General features: G+C 35.4%; 1 protein-coding gene across 5 annotated transcripts in view; it reads right to left on the minus strand.

Moving 5' to 3' along the window:
• CNTN5 (contactin 5) overlaps positions 1–16981 on the minus strand; it is a 634097-nt gene that overhangs the window by 52308 nt on the left and 564808 nt on the right. For all 5 annotated transcript variants that reach the window (XM_027677364.1, XM_027677365.1, XM_027677367.1 and 2 more), the window contains 3 exons: positions 15467–15594; positions 14350–14525; positions 2529–2649 (listed from right to left, as the gene is read on the minus strand). In XM_027677364.1, coding sequence (XP_027533165.1) covers positions 2529–2649; positions 14350–14525; positions 15467–15594 — 425 coding nt within the window. The remainder of the gene's footprint in view (positions 1–2528; positions 2650–14349; positions 14526–15466; positions 15595–16981) is intronic.

The raw sequence follows: 16981 nt of genomic DNA on the forward strand, positions 1-16981 counted from the left end.
GAAATGCTGTTATAGGCTGGTATGATATTATCAGTGTTCAACACTGGCATTTTCTGGAGGGGGAAAAGGAGAGAGAGTAAGGTCAGAACAAGGATGTGCTGTAAGTTTGCATATCAGTATGTATAAGAGTTCATAACAAAGCTTATGCTAATTCAGTTTGGCCACAGGCTGTAACATTTAAAGCAAAAGGATGTTTTGTAATATGTACAAAAAGAAATTATAACTAGAAACTATACTGAATATAAAGAATAATACAGCTTTGGATTACAGACTTGACTGCATGGGTTTTCCTCATAGGTGATGACTTTGTTTGTCAGGTGGAATTCTTCAGAGTTTACTGAAATATTTATTGAAACATCTGTTTCTGCTGGTATCTTCTCCTAAACAATGTCCTGTATCACCAAAAGCTAAAATTAAAGAATTTTGAAACGTGCCGCAGTTTGGGATCATCAGTGTCAAATTGCACACCACTGAGTGCACTCTATAGACTGAGATAGGGGGAGAAAAAGGAATTAGAGATACTGAAATGAAAACGAAGTTCCTGTAAAAGTATAAGGAGAGATAGATTAGATTCTCGTAAATATTTTGGATTTTTGAACTGTTGAAGCCTATAAGGACTAGTCATTACCAACTCTACACTGAATGTACTTTAAACATTTTCTGCAATACAAAACAAAACCATCCTACATTTCTTGGTGAAAGCAATACTGACACTGTAGGACCTTATTACCCTCATTTGTATAAATTTTACAGATATCTTAAGGAAATTAATGACTTCAGTAAAGGAACCATATCCTATAATTTCATGAAAACCAAATTTTATATCAGGACAAAAGCTGTTACATAGTACAAATCATTTTGTGAAAGTGATGCAAACATGGAAACAAGAAAAGGAGAAAATTGTAAGCAAAGTATATTTGAATTTAAATTCTATTGCAAAGCAGTTATAGTTTTTATTTCAACAGCATGGTGACATGGTAATGAGACACACAGAAATACATTCTGATACTGCTTACAGTGCTTCTTTTTTTTAATCTCAAACCCCTTACTCAGAGAAGCTTTTATTTTGTAGAGCAAATTCAATAAACTAATTTATATAACCAATGTTCTTAAAAAATATTTTTGTGATCAGTCTGTCCTAGATAATGACTAAGAGATTTTTGTCCTTACGAAGTTCAATGGTATTAAAGTTGAGATTGCCTTGCCTATCCATAGAGCCTCCAGCTCCTGTCTGAGACGGACCAAAGGTGACACAAAAGGTCTTGCATAACCCACAAGGATGAATCAGATTTCATAAGGCAGCTAAAATGGTGTTAAATGTCTGTGATGAGTCAACTGAATACTACCATCCCAATAGTGCCATAGCTCATAGAAATCTGACAGTCTTCAAAGTGTCTTTATGGAAATATTTAACAATTACTTTCATCAAAATATGAAGAGCCCTGCAGTCAGCCAGAAACATTCTTTATCATTTAAGGTATATATTTGTCCTAAAAGTGATGGATAGGAACACATCAAGTCTAAAGATGTTGTGGAATGTGATAGAATAAGTATTTTTGAAAGATTATAATATCTGGATAGTTCTGATTATTTTTTTATCTGGAGATTTTAAAATGTTAATAAAATATCTACCTTGATTTATTCTTTTGAAAAATGTATAATCCACAGTAAGGCTACCCTGCTGTGCTACCTAGCAGGCATCCATATCTCTTGACATTGCAGGACCCACCAGTTGTAATGCCAGTGAGTGGACTGCAAATCCTCATATCCCATCAGGCACTGAGCACACACACACACACACAAATGGTCCAGAATGCAGAAATACTCTGCTTAATGGAATGCACATATGTGTTAGTGCCCTTCTTTATTTTAAACTAGTTGATATCCTTGATATGATCTGTGATCCTGCAGGAAAAGGACTCTGTTCCCATGCATAATTTGGAATGTTAAATGACAGATAAAGCAATTTGGCAGATTACAAGACTGGGTCTCAAGATGCAGTCAGCAGTTAGTGGTCACAACTCCATGTGCGAAAAAACCCAAATTCCTGTCATATTATGGGGTTTTTTTTAATTGTTCACATCCATAATTTTACCAAAGGTTGTATGGTTCCTCCTCTTAGAAAGTAAATGAGTATTTGTTAACCGCTAAACCTGAGACAATGACTTGACCATAAGATGAAATGTAAAAGCATCACACAAAAAAGCACAGAACTCATTATACCTACCTTCCACAGGTCTGTGAATGTTAATTGTCTGCATTTTTAGTTAATCTGGAATACCTTCTGTGCTGCTACCTCTCTTAAAACCATGTCCATTAACCAACTGTCTTTTGTTTCCCTTTGCAATGTCAGCAGGTCAGCTTATGGTGAAACTATTTTCAAAGACAATAGGTTAATCACAAATGGTTTCAATAGTATAAAATTTTAGGACTAAGCAGAGGCGTCACTGAAGCCCATATATTTAAATTCCCTGGTACAACTGTGTCCGGTGATTGTGTTTTCAGGGGGGTACCACAAGCACACTTACCCCTAACAAGCAGCTCTGTCTCATCTGACACGGTATCCGCTGCAGTCTGGACCCTGCAACCATATCTCCCAGCGTGCATCAGGAGGATGTTCCTGATCATTAAATCTGCAGAGGACGCTTGCTGAAACAGGGATGAAGTGCCAGTTTAAAACTCAGTAAATCTGTGTTCAAGGTAGTTCACAAGGGTGTTTTTGTAAGGTTTGAGCAACTCTTGAATGCAGCTTTCATCTTGCAAAATGTATGTGCCCTAATACCCTCTTGCGAGGATTATCAGAACACTGCATTTATACAATTATTAATAGGGATTAAAGAAGAGGACTTCAGGTTTCTAATAACTTTGACTTTGTTTAAAGCACATTGTGCATATTTACACATTCAAAGAGAATTATTCCAAACTAATACAAAGAAATTCATTAAAGAGATGAACAGAAATATTTTGGATGCCATCCTTGGTATTGAAAAAATCCTCTTAGAATTTCAGAAATTTCTTCCTCTTCCTCTTTCCTACAATGCCGTGACATTATGTCTCACTACTGTGATGAAATTAAGATAACTTTAAAGATAATATTGATTGATTTTTATTAACGTAGAGGAAGTTAATGCTAAATGTGATTGAGAAAATATGAACAGATTCTCATCCTTCCTGTTGAAATCTGTATGTATTTAAATCTGAAACATGCAAAATGTATATAGAATATAAAGAGAGAACCAGTTCAAATTTTTATTTTTTAGAATTTTATCAAATAGTGATTACAATGCCCCAAAATTATGAGCATAAAAGAGAAAATTTGAAAGTACAATAGATTTCTGGAGAATAAATGGCTTTGCTAAGAATCTTTACATTATTTCATAAATTCAAGCAATAATATGAGATTTTGAATGTACAAAATCATTGTTATATCCAAACTTACTGGAGACAATAAGTGTTGCTCCATCAGATATAGGGAACCCAAGTCCATATATATTGTTGATTTAATATGGTCACTAGTCAAGGAAACAACACTCACACTGACCACATAGTATAGTAATTGTAGTTTACTTCCTCAATTACATGTCCTAAAAATGCTTGAAAGTTTTTTATTTAATATAAGCATGAACAATTTTGGCAAATTGCCAGAAGTACTTTTGTTCATTTCAAAGCATTTTTTTTTTCTCTTAATAGTCAAATGGAAATGCTTGTAACGTATTAGCCAAGGATAAATAAAATGTCTTGCAAATATTTCTAAATTATCTTACCATTGTTAATTTGTACAATACATGAACCTTAATTAATTTGTACAATACGTGAATATTTATACGCACCTCCTCGGTGTTTCACTCTAAGAAACATTTATTGAGTGTAGGTGTTTCCCTTTTCAGATTTTGTTTACATTGTTAACCATGCAGAGATTGACAGTCTTTCCTTGAATTATATGTTTCTGTCCCATCCAATGGTTCTAATTTGAGTAATTTTGATCCTGAGTGAGTAGAATTGTACCCTGTATTCAAAATAGAGTCTTACTAGGAATGTTAGTGTTGATACTTCTCTAGCTGTGCTGGAAATTTGTCGCTGACCTAGTTTCATATTTGCTTTTTTTTTTTGGTACATACTTATTCTGTGCTCATGTAGATACACTCAAATCTTTATCCTTCTCAATCATTTGCAAGTTAGGAGCTCCCAATTTATAACCGGTCATTCATGTGTGGATGACCTTGTGCTTTGTAGTATTACATTTCTTGTCTGTTCCCATCAGTTAATTTCATCATCTGCTGTATTGGTAAGATGTCCAATTTTGTACTATACAATTGTCATTTGCATACTTTTATCTCTGATGCCAAGGTCATTAATGACAAAAGGAAATAAGATTCATTTCAAGATCCAATCTTCTATAATTTAGTTTTTTCTTTTTAGGCAGAAGGATTCCTTTTCAGCACATCTTGGCATAACTTCTTCAGCCATTCTTCTCTTCATTTGCATTTTTGGAACTAAAATTGCCATAATATTCCATGTAGCACTAAGGCAAAATCTTTACTGAAGGATATTCACATACAAAGAAGAAAAAGAGAGGTGGGACATCAAGGCTGCCTCCGAGACCAGAGTGAATATAGGCATGATCTATAGCTTAATAACCCTGTAGATCTAAGACCATGATTACCGTGGGAGTGTTTTGCCTTCTGAAGTGGCCTAGATAATGACGTTGCTGGAGGGAAGATACTTAGACCAGTCAGGCCATAATGCAATTCCTATATTCTTGCTCTGACATCACAAATCGCAGCAGTGGAAAAGAATATCTGAGTTATCTACAGATCAAAATGCAAAAGAAGAGAATACGCTCCTACCAGGAGTCAAATTCAGGATATAATTTTTTTAAGTCATCTAACACAGCAGCATTTACTAACTATTCAAAAATGGGTTGCTCTAGGTGATTACTGATCTTTGTACAAAGCCTTAGTTATTAGGATAAGACCAGAATTGGTCCACATTTGTCCTCTCTTGAGGGTAACTTACATTTAATGTCTGTTCTGTTGTTAAGTGGTAGGAATAGCATAATGGATAGCAACTGTCTGATTTCATTGCTCAGGAGCTGTTTAAAAATCTTGGCTGTCACTCTAACTTCAGGTTCAGAGAGTTCATGACAGTGTGGATCCTAATATTCTTACCAGGAAAAATATATGTATTTCATCTGCATACCTGTGTAACTGGGCAGACAAGCAGCAATTGAAAGTACCATTGCTGTAAGTGGAGAGCAGTGCAGTACAATAGATCCCCATGAAACACTTTTATTGCAGCATAACAGGATGTGCAGTCAGCATTGCTGAGGATGTGTGAGTGGAAAGATATTAAACTCATTTTGTTTAATACAGATAGACATATGCCCAGACATTAGATTCTTAATCATGGGAAATAAGGAGACATTTTAGCTTATATTTAGATAAATAGAAGCTATGTTTGACCAGGACCCCTAAAAAAATACCACTGCTGTTCAGTGGCATTTATAAAGTGGTCTTTATTAGTTTTACAGACTCTTCCAAGTCATGGAAGACAGATTATTTTGCTGAGTAGTTTATCCTGTAATGGCAGGTTATAGGCGGGACTTGCAGGGTCTGAAGGAGGTTAAACCAATGTGCTGGCCTTCTACATCTTGAGAAAATCTCTGCACCTTGTCATTGCAGTGGTGCTTAAACTTGAGTGATTAAAATTCAGTTTAAAAAAATCTGCTAAGTGGGAATGCAGCTGTGACTCCATTAAGAAAAGTATCTAACAGCTGCTTTTAGTCTTCTCTCAGTGGAAAAAGACAATGCTTCAGAAAAAACAGAGACATACCCTCCCCGTTGAGAAGATAAAAACTGCGTGACATGGATGTAAACAGTGTAGAAAGATTTCTCACCTGGACCAAAATGAGTCAGAACAGCCTGCTGTATCAGCAACCATATGGTCCAAATTTTATTCGAAGCTAAAATTTTTGGTGTTTAAATTTTTTTGTCCACATCTAAATTTTGACACTAATAAGCGTACATTTTTAAAAGCTGGTTTTTATTTCATTAATTTTATGCTCTTCTGTGACAGGTAATATTTTGCAAGAAGTGCACTATTTCAAGGTAGTATTTAATTAGAAAAATCCGTATTCCTTGGTATTCTGAGTATCATGTATTACCCATTTAACCAAACACCAAAAGTACTTGTATTTTTTCAGTATAAACTTCAGTGAAATATATATTGTACTTTACCGAAGCTGAAACTTAGAACAAAACAAAACAGATAGGTTCAACAACCAATCTTCAATGATTTTCAGGAGAGTTAAGGCCAGCATCAGCTATGGACCTACTGTTACACTGAACATACTGCTGGTCTTCATTAAGCAACAAATAAATAATAATACAGATATCAATGCTATCTGTCATGTTTCTCTCTAAGACAACAAATTATTGTATCATTCATATTATGCTCCCAAACACACCATTCATGTGGTTCGGGGCAGCTTCAGTGCTGAATGTTGTGTCAATCTATGGCTCTCTCTGCTCCAGTGTGGCCTGTTATCTGAAGTCATAGTCACGTCTGCAATATATCTAACTAGCTTTACCTGTAAGGTATTGTTTGAAATAATTTTTTGCAAAAATTGGTGCCACATATACATTAACATTTGCTTTTGATGTGGAGATACTTCCCCAAACTCAAAAAGTCCCCAAGGAACATATAATATGCATACCTTGCTCAATAAGAATAACCTCATTGGATTTGTCTTTTGCACCCATTGCCCTAATGCTGGGGATTTGCTGAGGAAAAAAAGTCACCTTTCAGACAATTTACTGTTGGGGAATCAATACTTCTTCAGTCATCCCACATCCCCACAGCGAGGAAGTTGTATGTGGATTTTTTTTCCTTTCTATTTCATAAATGCTAAGAGTTTGTGAGTGGCTTTGCAATAAAGTAACTTTTACATATAGTTCTTCGAACGAAGAGAATTAAACTTATTCCTCCTGTGAGAGTGAGTTCATTGTCCTGAGCCTGTTGCTAGGAAACCTCTCTGGTAATCTGTCCATTCATTTGCTGAGTTTTCATCTCTAAACCAGGGTGGTCCATTCAGTATACAACCTTTTCTTCCAAAAGCTTTACACATGAACCATCTCTAATCTGCCTTCATTTGAAGTGGAGCTCAAAGTTACATGCTAGAGCACCCAACATCTAGTAAGACTCTTGTTCCCTTCTCGCTACTTCTTCCATGGAAGAATTACACTTTGGGTTGATTATTACAGTTTATCACACTACAGAATCATATGTAGAATATATATATGAATTATCAATCTCTTGTTGTTTTATCAATCCCATCTTTCTTTTAATTTGCTCATTTTACTGCTCGTTTTCCACATTTATTGTGGAAAATCATTCCTCCCTTCCACACTCCAACTGCGGTTCTTTGAATGTAGCTCTGATTTATCTTGTAAAGAGGGACAAAAAGCCAAGGAAGTTCATAATGCTGGGTAGTCAGCAGAGATGACATGGTGACCTGCAACACTGAGCTTCTGCACTGTAAAGGCTTGAGGGCAAGAAAGCCTGCCTATTATTGTGCAGAGGATTCAAGTTAGGAACTCAACCTGGATAACATACCGTTTCTTTACTTGGAAAGAATATGCCTAAAAAGAGCAGTAAGACTATTACAAATTACCATGGTTCAACAAAAGCTTAAATCAATGGGAAAAAAAGAGTGGGTAAACACTGATTGCCATTACAGGAAAATGTTTATGATGAAAGTCTGAGGGGTGTTTGAGGAATTTCTTTACTATGACTACAGGGGTTTATCAAGGCTTGCTGGCTGTCATTTAAATCTCTTGGCAGTGAGAGGTAAGGATGTTTTCCTACAAAGTGGTTTCTATACAGGAGAATGCTTGGGAGGTATGAAAAGACTGAAAAAGTTATATTCTGTATAAACTGAGAGCAGTAAAACAATGCTGTGGAAGTAAATAGGACTGAGATTTGATCCTAAACAAGAATGATGTGGGTCATCCGTGATACCTTATTCAACTTAAATGATTATTTAAAATATATGGGTGATTTTGTATGTAACACTCAGGTTAGGTGAATTCCTGACTCATGCATTATTTGGTTAAGCAAAACAGCTTTTATTAAGGAAATTCAGTTAGATTAAATTGAAAAATTATTTCAGAGTTTATTTTTTCCCGTATTGGAATAGCAATGGAGTTTATTTTTGGTGAATTTATCTGAAGGAAACTAGCTATTGTACAGAATAACCTCATGCAATGTTATCTTTGTACCATCAACAGTAAGTGAAAAACCACAATACAATAAAGCCCTTTTAAATTATGCTGACAATTTATATGTACATTATGATGGATTGTTGGCTTCAAGCCAAATTCTCTCCATAATGCATTTAGGACAATTTAAGTGCCATTTCATGCAAATTCTCAGGTTTGAACACATCAACCACTTGTCTGTGTATTGCTTATGATGATTACAAATTGCAAATATTTAATCTGCTAAGAAGCAGCAAATTTCTTGGTTGATATAGTGATAATGGAAAATTATATTCTGAATTCTATCTTTTAATTATATAAACACATTTGAAGCAAAGAAGGTGAAATAATTTTTATCGGTTTTATTGTGATTAATGGTAAACGGTAGCATAATAATGGTACTATAGTAGTATCCAGGCTGATGCGAGTTGACTGAGGGATACCTGATAAAACACAAGTTGCGTTTTCCCTGTCTATAAGAAGTTAAAAAAATGGTTTTCAGGTTTGTGAATCCATAAGAATCATCCAGGGGAAGTGCAGACCTTTCCAGTGGCAGTATTTTTGAGCAGTTTGCATAGACAGGGCAAGCATTATGAAAACCGTTGTTTTGGGTGAGCACTGGTGGCTGAGAGTGATGGGGTGTTGGGAGTGGATAGAGAGGATTTGAGTCAGCTTGAAATGCTGCAAGTGCATCTCAAGTGCAGCTTGAATTTCTGCAAATGAGTTTGATTAATTTTATCAAGGGGAGGTAGAAAAAGAGATGAAGATAAATGAGTATCAGATGTCAGGTAGTATGTCATGTACTGGGGTGGTTTTGTGAAATCTAGGGATTAAATAAAACAGAAAAAGCATTGAGAGTGGGAAGGAATGAGAAAAGACATGGCTTATGAAATGGTAAACTTCAGGACAGAGAGACCCACTACACTCATGCTGCTAAATCCATGTTCTGTATCTGAGATGTTATTACCAGGAGAAAAAAGGAAGAAAAGACCTAATAGTATGTGCTACCTGAGTTTCTATTCAAGGATGCAGAAAGAGGGGAAAAAGAGAGCATCGTGGTACATATATGCTCGGAGTGGAAGGGTGGTGATAGTGATGAAGAAAATTACATCAATGAAAGCAAAACCCATATGGGACAAGTGTTCCATTTTGACAAGGCATCAAAACAGGGAGCACAAAAACAGACACATGATTGGGATTTCATTAATCTGCTGCATATAGAGTGTTGTGTCAGCCTTACACTGCCAGATATTTATTAGCAGGGTCTATAGATGGTGGCACACACCAACTCTAGCAAAGAAAGGCAACTAGGTGAGAAATAAAAAAAAAAACATTGAGGAGAGAGAGAAAAGGAAAATTGAAGACTCTTCCTGGTAGCCAGCCAGAAGGAGTATTCTCATCTTGAGGCTCCCTCCAGTGCAGTAGGTGTCAAAGAGGAAGACGATGGTGATTACTTTTTTCCTTTTTTTTTTCCCCTAGTGTTGAAATCTTTTCTTTGGGACTTGCTTAAACTTCCTATTTGTTAATATTAATTAGAATATGCTAAATAAGAGCAGTTGTTGCACAATGATTGATTGTTAAGCTTCTGTGTACATATATTTTTGGACAATACTTATGAAGTATTTATATGACCATTATATACTTTGCTGCATGCTGTGGCTTGGTTTACTAAACAAAAGACAAAGAAAGGGGGTAAGAAGTAGGGGTGAGCTTCAGGACAATGGGACCTTCTTCCCATGATGCTTCTCTGTAACAGCACGATTGGGATTTGAAGGTGCAAGGCCCCAAGAACAAAACAGGGGATTAGCAGTGTAAGGACTGCAAGGGAGAAATACTGCCAGGAAAGCTCCAGAAAGCACTGCCACAGAAGCTGGGGAGAAAAGCTGCAGAGCTGCAAGTGTAAAACAGGCAGCAGAACTGTAAATGGAAGGCTGTAGCATTAAGAAGGCTGATATTGATCAGTTGTTCAAACAATCCGTTGTGCTATTATAGCCCAGGATAACACTGTGCCAAGCAGTTAAATGATCCATCAGCTGCAAGTAAATGGGGGAAAGAATGGACTGTCATGAAATATCTGTTATTTGTGCCAAGGTTTTTTGTATTAGAACATTTCTTGTAAACAAGGAAAGGCACAAAATACCTTAAAAGAAAAAACCAGCGTAAAAATTATCTGACTGTATTTCATTACTTCTTTATTACAATAATTTTTAATAGAAATTGGTATTCAGGAATGTTAAGAGGCTCCCACTTTCCAAAATGATTGGTTATCTCCCTTCTACAAAATAAAATTAAATAGAAGAGATCGTAGAATTTTTAAGGTTGAAAAAGACCTCTGAGATCACCGAGTCCAACCATTAACTCAGCACCGCTGTGTTCACCACTACATTATACCCCCAGCTATAACATCATCCACATTTCTTCTGAACACTTTCAGGATTGGTGATTCCACCACTTCCTCGGGCAGCCTGTTCCAACATCTGACCACCCTTTCAGTGAAGAATTTTTCCTAATATCTAATCTAAATCTCCCCTGGTATAACCTGGTAATTTCCGCTCATCCTATCACTTGTTACCTGGGAGAAGACACCAATCCCCACCTCGCTACAACCCCTTTCAGGTAGCTCTAGAAGGCAAAAAGGTCCCTCCTCAGTGGATGTTACTTATCATCACTCTCCCTTACTCTCTATTCATAGCCAAAGCCACAAGCACTTGCCTGCATCAGTTTACATACTTGTTCAGTTCTAGGAAATATTTGGAGTGCCTCTTTCTAATTCAGCATGATATAAATTCAGTCAGTTCACTAGAACTGTTTATATCATGGAAGCAACACATGGTAAAGTGCAGTATTATACTGTGTCTGGATTTTGGTTTGTAGTTACCAGTCATAAACCACAAATTTCAGGAATCCTTATTCCATTTTGGACCCTCTCTAATTTAAAAGAAATTGGTATTACTAAAAAACAAGATTTTTTTTTATTTTTAAACTGCTTCTGGTCACTCAAATATATAATTGCTGTAGCATGACAAATGGGCAAAATCTGATAATGAGCATAGGGTTGAAATGTCTGGAGATTTGAGCAGACAGTAATGTCTGTGTTCAGAATCTTCCATCAGCAGGAATGGATTGTGACAAACAGTGAAACAAATTGATAGCAATGATTGCAGCTTTAACCTGAACTGAAATTCTCCGTGCATAAAGCATGTACTGTCTTCAGGACTTCTGACAACTATTGCTGTTTTTCTCATGTGGGGAGAAAGGAGGTTATTAAATAAAGTCCCTATTTAATTAGCCTTATTTAGATTTATGTTGGATGAAGAGGAAGGACATTATTATTAACAACCTGCTGTTATAATTGATTCCATGTAGTGTAGAACTTAGCACTGCCTTGTTAGAAAATGCTTAGGTAATTTTAATCCTAACTTCTAAAATACGCTTAAAGTACTACAACAAACCAAGAAGTGACTTGAAAATATTAGGAGAGGTGCAAATTTATGTACTTTCAAAGGTTCTAGGTAATAAGATTGGTCTCCAGTGCTAGGTGGTACTTAAATGCATTGTCCAATCTTTATCTGGCCTTCTTTAAGTGAAACAGTAGATTTCAATTCACTTCCATGTGAAGAAATGACAACATTTGTTCATAAAATATAACTTGTCATAAAATATAACATGACAAGTTGTACTTATTGCTTCCCATCGTGGCAGTTTAAGTTAAGATCAAAGACCAAGGAGATTTTGAGACTAAATCACTTTCCTGAGTCTGAAAAGTACTTATGCAGGTGAAGGTGAAGGACACAAGCAATGCTACTGTTCGCCAGGCTGTGGATAACCACAGTAAATCATTTTGCTTGGCTGCCATAAAAACAGTATTGTCTTTCAAACGCAGAGTTGGAATAACAATAGTTGGATGAAAATCTACTGACAAAATCAGATGCTTTTAGACAGAAAAAGGATACCTCGATGAGAAATTTTTGAATAGAATTTTGAACAGGACTTCTTGATTTGGCACAATGGACAGAAAATGAAAGTTATCCTATAAAAACAGACAGGTCCATATTTTCTGTGCTCATGGGCTCATTGTGCTTCTAGAAGGAAATTTTGGCAATTCAGATTTCCATGCAAAATTGTTTCTATTAATTGCACAGATTATCTGTCACAAAACCTAAAATCTCGATAACAGAGTCTGTTGTTGGAAAAAGTAAGACTTTACGGATGCCAAAGGATTCTAGGTTTATATAACCCTCTGCATTGTTGTTCTTCTATGAAATGCTCTGTGGAGTTATGCATACACAACATTTGGAATGATTTCCTTTCCTAGATTGCAGTCTGAGCTGCCAGTCCAGCCGAATTCAGTTGATCCCTTAACATTCCCTTCATGCACAGCTTTGTTCAACTTGACATCCTTACCACACTTATCTTTTTGCCAGGCAAGTCCTTGAAGTACCTAAATTGCTATAGGTACTAAATCCTTGATAGCTCAGCAAATAACAGCAATAACACCTTCTATTTGTATAAAAATTACTTCTCAGTGTGAAAAATGATAACACTTATTTTTTGGTAGAAAACTACAGATATAATTTAAAAACAAGCAAGCGATATGGATTTTTTAAGAGAAGCTTTTCCTTTTAATTATAATTGCTAGTGAGCACGCAATTTTAGTGAGTGAAAATTTATCTACAGCCCAAATAAATGTTACTTTGGTGATAGCTTTTATAACACTGCATTAAGCAATGGGATGCTCATCATACTTAACACCTGGGTCTGCCACAGTAAAAGTATGAGTAATGCAACCAGTGATGAGAGGTTTACAGTGGTTTTGTTATTAACAGGAACCCATTCAAATAATGTTCAATTTGTCACGCTTTAAAACGAATAAACAAAACCCAAGCAAACCTGAACATATTTTTACCTGATAAAGTATCAGTGTGTGCAGAAAAAATGGATCTATGACTTCATGCACACAAAAGATATTATTTTTCTTAAACATACTCCATTAAAAAGCATTTTGTTCAGGATCAACTCATGCAATTTAAAAAATAGTTTTCCTTCCTATACATTTAGTGCTGCATTTTGATAGTTGTATTCCTCAAATGAAGATAACTATGCTTATAACCTTTACACTAAGATATACATCACTAATGTTGTTCAATTAAAAGGTTTATTGAAGTAAACACAAATTTTAAAAAACAAATCCACCAAGAGTGTACAGTATGAGTTCCATAGAGGCAAAGAGAAGACTAAATTGATTGCAGCTGACAAGACTTTTAATGCAGTTAACTTTGCTACATTGTACTCAAATTAGATACATTAAGTTTTAAAATTTCCTGTCCTTTCCTTTGCGAACTTCATTTTTCCCTGTTAACATGGCATGGACATTTAATTTACATTTTATTAGTGAGAAGAGTGAGTTAAATGACTGTAGATTTTATTTCCAAACTTGTTCACATTAAAGATTTCTTTCTACTAAGAAAAGTTCAAACCATTTTACAAGAGACAGGTTTGAATTACTTTATCATACTGTTTGATTATATGAAACTCTTTTTGAATCAAGTGGTAATGTTTGAACTTGGTATGCCTATTTTTTCCATATGATTCTTATCGACTTAAATAATTGTTGCACAGTTAGAACATACCTCATACAGGGTAGTTGATAAATAAAATATAGTCCTTACTATTCAGATATTAAAATACACACTAGGCAAGTAAAGTGTTGGGAGGTAAGAGTATTTCAAGAGCCATGTTACCTGTGAGAAAGACATCAATGTTTATAGCACTATCCTTTCCATATTAAAGTCAGTAGAAGAATGTAAGTAGGATTTGATGAAAACTCCTTTCGATTCCCTCACAAATATTATCAGATACCTCAATAATAATAGGATGTATAACTTTAAATTTAATATCTTCTTGATAAAAATTATTTGGAGTAATTCTGGTGACCTGCATTTTGCACCTCTTCTAGCTAACATTTCTTTCCAGTGTTACTGAAACAAGTAATCTTTCAATTTGGCCAGAATTTGGTAAATGGAAGACATATAAAAGCATGCAAATTTCTATCAGTTCACAGCACACAGATGACAAATGCATGGTCACTTACTGCCTTGATGCTTTCAAAGTGTCCACCTTCTTTTTCAAAGTCAATTGGCTGCCCATTGAGAGTCCAATAGAAAGTAACATCAAGTGTGCTGTCATGAAGGGCTTTGCAACTGAGGACAATGCTTTCTCCAACCGTTACCTCTATCTTCTTGGGAGTCAGCTCTATTCTTGTAGGTTCTTGAAATATAGAAGAATTAGGAACATTTAGATGGAAGTCTACTTACAGTGCTAGACCAAAATAATGTGATTGAGTAGTGCTTAGTCTACTTAGAGCTTACATTTCCTGTTTGTTTTGAATACACACTGTCAAATACTGAACTATATTCCTAGTGTACACTGAGATGTGACAGTGGCGTTCAGAAGGTACAGATAGTTTCATGGAAGCAATAATGCAGAATCCTAAACAACAATCTATAGGACATCTGAGATGGATTAATTAATTAATTTCATTATTTTCAGGAAAAACAACTAATTTTTTGTAGGGCTGCAGCACCTGGAATACTGTGATTACATGAAAATTTCAGTTTTGTAACATAAAATAAGAAACGATGTTTCCTGGGTTACAAAATATGGGAAGAAGCTTGAAAATTGAAGTAAAAAAAACCCTACAAAAACCCCCTACAAACAAAATCCATGATCATATATGAATTCAGCTGAAAAATAAAAAAAAAAAAAAGGTTTAGAAATAGACTGCAACTCAGTGGTTTGATTATTGTTGCTCCTCTAAGGAACTATCTTTCTTTAGATTTTATATAGATACAACTATCACTTAAATCTAAAGGTTTGTTCCCATGCAGAAAAAGGTAGGGGTAAGTGAGTTCCCAAAGCTACAATATGTCAAAAGGGATATTGATTCTTTTACTTATAGAATTATTTATAATTTGAGCGATTTAATATATATACTAATTCTTCTGACATATCCATTATATAACAGCTGAATATGCAATTTGATGCAGGAGTGTTTAACCAGATGGAGTTTTCTCCCCCTAACATGTTGGAAATGCCTTTTTATTCTGCCTCTACAATCCTGTTGTTGGGGGATTGGCTGGGGGATTCTAATTAATATTTAAATATTAGCCAAGACAAGTCATTATTATCATCAAATTATTTCTTCATACCTTTAACAGATATTGATGCAATGATTTCTGCAGATCCAAATACATTTACACCTTGGCATAAGTACCGTCCTTCATCAGACTTGGAAGCATTCAGGATTCGCAGACTCCCATGTGGAAGAATAGTTATCCTGAGAAGGATAAATAGATAAATATATATATATATGTATCTCCCATCCTAGCAGCCAAATTCCATGCTGGTATCTTTTAGAGATAATAAACAGAATTGAGGACTGCTTCTGCTATAACAAGGCATGATGAAGATGATAACTGGATTATCTTCTGTTTCAAAAACATTTTAATAAACCCATTTTACTCCTCCCTTAATTCAAAATTTTCATTTTGGAAGAATCAGTGAATTAGTATCCTTTGACACTTATTAGTGGTCAATTTTAATAAAATTTTTGTAAAAACTAAAAAAGGTAATCCTTCATAATTTGTCTTTAAAGTTTCATCGCTATATTATTGTCAAATTCCATTTCAATATCAAGCACAGGCTATTCAATTTATTTAAAAAATGACCTTAGAAATCAGATCTGAGAATAAAGGAAAGCAAAATGCAAAAGAGGGTCAGAAAAACCTCCGATTAAATTAATTGTGTCTACTCAAAATATAATTTATGGGACTATACAGCAAAGGGACTTATCTCTGCTTTTTTGTAGATTGATTTTTATTTTTTTCTTTGAGTCTGTGTGATTGCAGCACCACTACACCTCTTGGCAAATAGCCCCACTAAAGCATACTCATGAGAAATGTTCAAACATTCACATTTAGGAGTTTCAAATTTTGGCTTTGCTTACACAATATTAATCATAAAGTCCATTAAGTTACATGAAAATCAACACTTTTTTGCTATTCTAAAATGACAAAGTACCTGAATTTATTCTATCTTAAAGCTACAGCCCTGGAAGAGAAGTAAATAATCATTGTTCCTTTCCTGACAGAGAACTACAAGCCTAAAAGGAAGACGGTAACTCTTCCATGGCATTTAAGCCAAGCTCTTGCAGGTCTTGTGTATCCCTTCACAGGTTAGGTAGTGGTTATGGTTCTCTCAATGGTCTTAGGAGATGTAGGTGGAAACCCACTGGGAGCCATGGACACTGAAAGCAGATAATCCTCAGCAAATGCTTCCAATAATCCCATAGAAGTGGAGGAGGAGATGGAGTGCTTCCTTCTTCTGTATTTGAAAACTAAGGTAAGACTACTGTGTTAGAGAGTCTAAGTAGGTGGGTGGCTGTTCCCCAGTGATGGTTGGCTTTTTAGATATACCTCCCCAGAGAGGACTTTCTATCTGTTACAATAGTGACTGACACTCCTTCTACTGGGAGTCCCCTGTTGAGTCTATGATCAAAAATCATTGAGGGTACAAGGTTGTGATTTACTCTTCAGAAGTATTTAACCAGGATTATGGTACTTTCAACACGTCTGGGTTGGACTCTTCAGCAGCCAGGAAAGAGAAGGAATTCCCTTTCTAGGCTGAATTTGTTAAAGTGCAAAGCTGAGTTATCTTTGATTTAT

This window comes from Neopelma chrysocephalum, unplaced genomic scaffold (genome assembly GCF_003984885.1).
Source record: "Neopelma chrysocephalum unplaced genomic scaffold, ASM398488v2 Primary Assembly neopelma1_43, whole genome shotgun sequence".
NCBI lineage: Eukaryota > Metazoa > Chordata > Aves > Passeriformes > Pipridae > Neopelma > Neopelma chrysocephalum.